Source organism: Limulus polyphemus, unplaced genomic scaffold (genome assembly GCF_000517525.1).
Source record: "Limulus polyphemus unplaced genomic scaffold, Limulus_polyphemus-2.1.2 Scaffold12198, whole genome shotgun sequence".
Lineage (NCBI taxonomy): Eukaryota > Metazoa > Arthropoda > Merostomata > Xiphosura > Limulidae > Limulus > Limulus polyphemus.
The window spans coordinates 3,802-11,018 of NW_013677808.1; the positions used below are offsets into that span (position 1 = coordinate 3,802).

The following is a 7,217-nucleotide window of genomic DNA, read 5'->3' on the forward strand; positions in this document are numbered from 1 at the left end:
GGCTTTGCCACAATTTTGTCTGTAATCCGTGCCATTGGCTTTGTATTCTAATTTATTTAAAACTGACATAATATATAGAATGCTGTTGATTTTTGTTTTACACATTAAATTAATCTGTTTGAGATTTTTCTTCTAGCCTTTAATACTCACATAGATTTGTATTGTGTTAACTATAAATAAATACGTCTCTTGTTAGCATATATTATTTGAAGAGCCACAAATTTTGTTAATTCCATTCATTTACTTGGTATGCTTTATCTTTTAAACACTAGGTATTTATGTCATTTCATTAAATATCTCGATATAAAGTTCCATCTGCGATATCACACTGAATTTGAATCTTACGTTAATTTTAATTAATAATGTAACAACATTCACCTGTTCACAGAAATGATTGTCTTTTATCAAGGCTTTATGGAAGTGAGCTGACAAAATTGCTTTTGCTAGAATCATGTTTCTAACGTGTTTTTGATTTCATTTCTTTACATGTTTTCCTACATCGATGGAAAAGAATTTGGTAAGTAAAATGTCATCCTTTTATTTGTTTGTCTCATGTTTTCTCAGTGATGGAACAGAATCTGATGATGAAAGAAAATATTTTCTTCTGTCAAAACAAACTTGAGACAAATTATATCATAGAAATTAATGAAATAAAACAGATTACTCATTTGATAGCAAACAAAATACTTTCAATTTTTGCTGATTTTCACGTAGGTCTATGTACAGATCTGTAGGTTCCACCACAAATTTAGTCATTCTCCTTGTAAAGTTTGCTAAGAATCTTTTTTTAACCTGGTCATTATATCATTATAAATGATTTAATTCTGTATTTCACATATTTTTAGAGCTGCAAATAATTTTATATCAGTAAACACTGTTTTAACTTGACTCTTCAGTAAACACTGTTTTAACTTGACTCTTCATTCATTTTGCTGTCAAAATTTATATACTTTTCTTATGAAATAATATATATATATATTTTGAATTATAATACCTAATATACAGGAACTAACAGAATGTCTTATGATGTGTACTTATTAACACAAACAGGCCACAACTGGGGAAGTGAGCATGATCCTGACATTCCAGAATGTTCCCCCAACTCTCGGCACGGTGGATCTTTTCTAATGTACACATATTCTGTTAGTGGTTATGACCGAAACAACAAGGTAATCTGTTGTGGATTATAACCCAGATTATTGCAGAACCTGATCATTTCAAGGATAGTTAAGAAGTATCACAGTAAAGCTAGAGTTACTTTTAAACACATCAGTCTTAACCAGCAGAACCTGATCATTTCAAGGATAGTTAAGAAGTATCACAGTAACGTTAGAGCTACTTTTAAACACATCAGTCTTAACCAGTAGGTGGTTTAATTACTATTGTTGTCATTCTTAAACATAGTATAGTAGTAGTGGGTTTAATTACTGTTGCTGTCATTCTTAAACATAGTATAGTACTAGTGGGTTTAATTACTGTTGCTGTCATTCTTAAACATAGTATAGTACTAGTGGGTTTAATTACTGTTGTTGTCATTCTTAAACATAGTATAGTAGTAGGTGGCTTAATTACTGTTGTTGTCATTCTTAAACATAGTATAGTAGTAGTGGGTTTTATTGTTGTTGTCATTCTTAAACATAGTATAGTAGTAGTGGGTTTAATTACTGTTGTTGTCATTCTTAAACATAGTATAGTAGTAGGTGGTTTAATTACTGTTGTTGTCATTCTTAAACATAGTATAGTAGTAGTGGGTTTTATTGTTGTTGTTATTCTTAAACATAGTATAGTAGTAGTGGGTTTAATTACTGTTGTTGTCTTTTTGATGATTTATTGAGCTCATGTAGAGGAATTTCCAGATGTAGTAAAATTAAGATCTATTGTGTACAGTTTTCCATTGATGTGTCACACATTGTAGGTCCATGAATTTTGAGACAGTCAGTAAGTTAGGTGTAGTTAACACACACTCATGATTTATATCTAAGTCCATCAGATTCTGCTTGTTTAGTTTCTTTCTCTGACAATTTGATTTCTACAACAGTATCATATTTTCCAAATGTTAATAGTTTGAAGTAACAGAAATTTCTGTACTTTTACATGCTGTAAGATAGTTTTTAAAAGATTCTGAAATTCAACAAACTTTGTTTTTTGTTTTCACGAATGCAGCTGTTTTTTTATCTCAAAGCTGTGCAATTAATTATTTGTTTCATTCACTGAGGGGAATCAAACTCCAAATTTAGAATTTTAAGTCCATAAACTTACTGCTGACGGAGCGTTTTACAATCGTCACAGGTTACTTGTATCTACCACTATATTTCTTGCCATGTAAAATAACATGTTCTTAGCATCAAACCCACTGATGGAATGAGAAAAAATTATCCACTGATGAAAATGATAACCGTGTTTATTGTTAGTACCAAGCATATGTTTATTATAACTAGAATCTCATAGTTTTATATTGTCATAGTTTGTCACACTCGTTTTTCTCTATTTCTTTTAGATGTTTTCTCCCTGTAGCAGAAGGTCCATCTTTGCTGTTCTTGAAGCCAAAGCTCAAAAGTGTTTCTCTGGTATGCACAAAACATTTCGTTTTTTCTCCCTTGTTTGCTTCAGTGTGTAAACTATGTTGTATGAATTAACGAATACCAAACTAACTTTTCCTGCTACATCATATAGCACATTTAATTTTTCATTCAGAGCCAGAAGCGTCGTTCTGTGGTAACTCGCTGGTCGAAGAAAATGAGCAGTGTGACGCAGGGCTGATTGGCAGTGAAGATAATGACCCTTGTTGTGATACCGACTGCAAGCTTAGGAACGGTGCTGTGTGCAGGTCTGTGTTGTATTGTTTTTTTTTTATTAATCTTAGGAACAGTGCTGTGTGCAGGTCTGTGTATTATTGTTTTTTTTTATTAAACTTAGGAATGGTGCTGTGTGCAGGTCTGTGTAGTAGTGGTTTTTTTATTAAACTTAGAAACAGTGCTGTGTGCAGGTCTGTGAAGTAGTGTTTTTTTTATTAATCTTAGTAACTGTTTTTTTTATTAAACTTAGAAACGGTGCAGTGTGCAGGTCTGTGTAGTATTGTTTTTTATTAATCTTAGGAATGGTGATGTGTACTGGTTTGTGTAGTAGTGTTTTGTTATTAATCCTAGTATCAGTGCTATATGCAGGTCTGTGTAATACTGTTACGTATCTGCTTGTTTTCTGAGAAACTTCAGCGATACGAGTTCTTTCTTAATTAAAACTAGTTTATTCTTTCTTGTTACAAACTTTGTAATACACCTAATTTCCACAGTTACTTTAAAGTTAACTACTTTTATAAACACACGCTATCATTCACACACTTTACTTACGGTGCCTACTGCTCGCTTGACTCGATTCTTTCTCTTCAATCTTTCTCTGGTTTATATACTAAAAAAGAGGGCATCTAGCAAACGCTGGGACATTTGTGAGGTTGGCCACTAAATCACGATCCTTCTAGAAACTTCAGTGCACATGCTCCCAGCATTGCGTGACCTCTGCTGTTGTAACAGTATTGTTTTTTTTATATTAAAAATCGTATTATGCTAAATTTAATCATTAAATTTTTTTAGTTGAAAACTTTTGTATCATATTTTGTGATATTATTCAGAAATTATCATAATACATAAGCTATTTTTATTTTATTAATAATACTTTCTGTATGTTGTTGCTTAAAAGATCATTGCAATATGATATGATAGTTTTGATATTGACCTGGGTTAGTGTATCATGATACAAGTGTAGCTTTCGTCATCTTAGATAAAATAGAATTATTCTGGATTTTAATAAAAAAATATTTTATAAAGTTTCAGTAGGTTAAAAGTTTAGTACTTAAATAGTTGAAAAATTTGTTCATGGATAGTGTAGAAGTTGATTAAACGGTTGAGTTATCTGTTCGTGGATAGTGTGGAAGTTGATTAAATGGTTGAGTTATCTGTTCGTGGATAGTGTAGAAGCTGATTAAACGGTTGATTTATCTGTTCGTGGATAGTGTAGAAGTTGATTAAACGAATGAGTTATCTGTTCGTGGATAGTGTAGAAGTTGATTAAACGAATGAGTTATCTGTTCGTGGATACTGTAGAAGTTGATTAAACGGTTGAGTTATCTGTTCGTGGATAGTGTGGAAGTTGATTAAATGGTTGAGTTATCTGTTCGTGGATAGTGTGGAAGTTGATTAAACGGTTGAGTTATCTATTCGTGGATAGTGTGGAAATTGATTAAACTGTTGAGTTATCTGTTTGTGGATAGTGTGGAAGTTGATTAAACGGTTGAGTTATCTGTTTGTGGATAGTGTGGAAGTTGATTAAACGGTTGAGTTATCTGTTCGTGGATAGTGTGGAAGTTGATTAAACGGTTGAGTTATCTGTTAGTGGATAGTGTAAAAGTTGATTAAACGGTTGAGTTATCTGTTCGTGGATAGTGTAGAAGTTGATTAAACGGTTGAGTTATCTGTTAGTGGATACTGTAGAAGTTTCAGCTTATTAGTTTTTTTTTTCCAGTGATAAGAATTCTCCATGCTGTCGGGGATGCCGTTTGATTATTACAGGGGACATCTGTAGACAGGCACAGAGAAATGCATGTAAACAAGAAGCATATTGTAAATATCCTTTACGTTCTAGTACTAATGGAAGTTTTTTATATATTAATTTACAGGACTAACAGAAATATATACAAATATTGTATGAAAACATGGCATTACTTATATTTATGAGAAAAATATACTTTTTATAACTTTACGTTGATGTTATGTCTAGATATTACTTTAAACTTTTCCAGACCAGAGGGGTAGTATCAGTGATTTTTCAGTCTCACAATGATGAATATACTTATCAAAATTGCATGGAAAATTAATCCAGACTCATGGTAGTGTGTCTAGCAGCGCAACCTGCAGGACACTCTGTGTTGTTATTAACAGGAGTTTAAATTATAGCAATTTTCCACCTCTTGTAGCTTGAACTGTTGTAATCCAAACTATCACATACTAAATTTGGAGACAATCCATTAGGAAATACCTGAGATATCGCTAATTTTGTTTAGTTTCTTCCTTTTTATTTTTTCTTTACACCAAAAGTACAGAAACTTTATTTGATAGAAAAACATACTTAACTTTTATAGATTTTTTTCAGATTTGGTACACTGACAGATCTTTACAACCTACAATTAGATGTGGTGTAAATATAAGCCACGTGTGCAAAGTTATTCAACAACAACCACTCAAATTTAATGAAAATTGTTGCACACATCTATGTAAAAAGTCACATCAAATATCAGTCTACCATTTTTCCTACAGCTTCACCTGAGAGTAAAAGTTGACCATTTTTAGTTATTTGTCATTTGGATTAAAGACAGCTGACTTAGAGCAGCAAAACTATAAGGTAAAAGGACGAGCAGATACACAAGTATTGGTTAGGCCAAGCAAACTAGATTAACAGTTTCTAGCTCAAGTTTTCAAAAGGATCATAGGGGGGTGGATGGTTATTATTGGTTATTGATTGCCAACTTTTCGAGACAAATTTTATGAAATTATCCTAATTAAAGAGAATTAAGTATCAGGTGATATTAACTTATCAATTATCATAAATAATGATGATGCTTTATACGGCTGTACCAAATGCATGGGGTTGATGACAAGAAATTGTTAATCTAAATTCCTTGGCATTACTATAAAGGAAGTTATTAACACTGATTGGTTCTGTAAAGTAAAGATCTGTTCTGAATAATAGGGTTGCTATCCTAAAGCTAATGTTGGTTACTATTGAGTGTAACTTTATTACACGCTGTGGTTTGTTGGTGCATATTGACAACAAGTCCTGATATCTAATCCAAAACACCTTAGGTGTGAAAAAAAGGTTCAGCCAAAATAGGACTGAGTGTGCGACTTAAATGAAATCAAAATTGGTGGCCAAATTGGTAGCCACACTTATAGCATTGGTAAGAATTTTTACAGCAAATATTCATTCATTAGTTAGTCAGGCCATGTATTTTGTTTTACTGCTGATTACAGTAGTCAACATTTCTACCCATGAATGATAAGAAAAACCACATAATGGTGACCTAGGACCTTGCATTTCAAAATGGCTAACACTATTCTTGGTTAATAACAATTCATAGCTCCTAAATATAGTTTCTTTTCAATAAATAATTTTATTTGTTTGCACTGTCTAAATATGATAAATTTAACAGTAAGGACATTTTTCCATGCTTGTTGAACCTAATTAGGCTTATCTGATGTCTTTTCATTGAAGAAAATTTCTGTAGCTTTCCAACAGATATAATTTAACAAGATAAAACTCTTTTCAGGAAGTAAAAAGCATCTATGAAAAAATTTCCTATATATATGTATGGTTTGTTTCTAAATTTTCTAAACTTCTGTGTTGATGTAAATAGCTCGTAATCTGCTCTCTTCAGTCTTATTTAAGTGTTGACTGTAGTAATAAAACTACTAACAGAGAAGGAAGATAATCACATGAGAAATAAGAAATAGATAGTTATATTTACAAGGTATGATTGTTTCTTATCCAATACTACAATAAAACCCATACTTTGGGATGGCCATAAAAATTATAAAGAAAATTAATAACTATTATTTACAGGGAAGAATTGTTGGTGAATAGAATTAGCATCTTCTTTGTACGTTAAATAAAATCTCACTTGTAAAATATTTCAGTGTTAAAAATTGTTAAGCTAGAATTATTATTTTAACTTAAAATTTAAAGTTTGATATGTACTCAACACCTGGAAGGTGCTTATTGGTCTTCATAGGGTAAATGATGCAGATTTAAGCCACTTGATATTACAACACATCTGTTTTTTTATAAATATAAGGAAAACATTACCTAGTCTATCATGTTATTGTCCCTTAACTGATGCTTACTGGTAGGTCTGCTGAATGCCCAGAATCTAAACCCCAGGAAGATGATAAAGGATGCCTAGACAGGTAAGATTTGTATGTGAGACTTATTGTCTCCAGGACGATGATAAAAATTGCCTAAAAATGTGTGATTTCTTTTTGAGACCTATGTTGTTGAGATTTTTTTTACAAGAGATGTAAGATAGAATTCTAATTATTGTGGATCATATCTAGTACTATTCTAAAGGTTTTCCGATCATATCTAGTACTATTCTAAAGGTTTTCCGATCATATCTAGTACTATTCTAAAGGTTTTCCGATCATATCTAGTACTATTCTAAAGGTTTTCCG

At 31.7% G+C, this 7,217-nt stretch overlaps 1 protein-coding gene across 1 annotated transcript in view; it reads left to right on the top strand.

The window, feature by feature from the left end:
• The window catches only part of LOC111083927 (ADAM 17-like protease), an 8,465-nt gene extending 1,485 nt beyond the window's left edge, over nucleotides 1–6,980 (top strand). The window contains exons 2-7 of the mRNA XM_022380673.1: nucleotides 512–517; nucleotides 1,051–1,169; nucleotides 2,498–2,567; nucleotides 2,695–2,827; nucleotides 4,516–4,617; nucleotides 6,891–6,980. Of these exons, the coding sequence (XP_022236381.1) occupies nucleotides 1,128–1,169; nucleotides 2,498–2,567; nucleotides 2,695–2,827; nucleotides 4,516–4,617; nucleotides 6,891–6,957 (414 nt within the window). The 5' untranslated portion in view covers nucleotides 512–517; nucleotides 1,051–1,127 and the 3' untranslated portion in view covers nucleotides 6,958–6,980. The remainder of the gene's footprint in view (nucleotides 1–511; nucleotides 518–1,050; nucleotides 1,170–2,497; nucleotides 2,568–2,694; nucleotides 2,828–4,515; nucleotides 4,618–6,890) is intronic.
• Nucleotides 6,981–7,217: the final 237 nt, after the last annotated feature.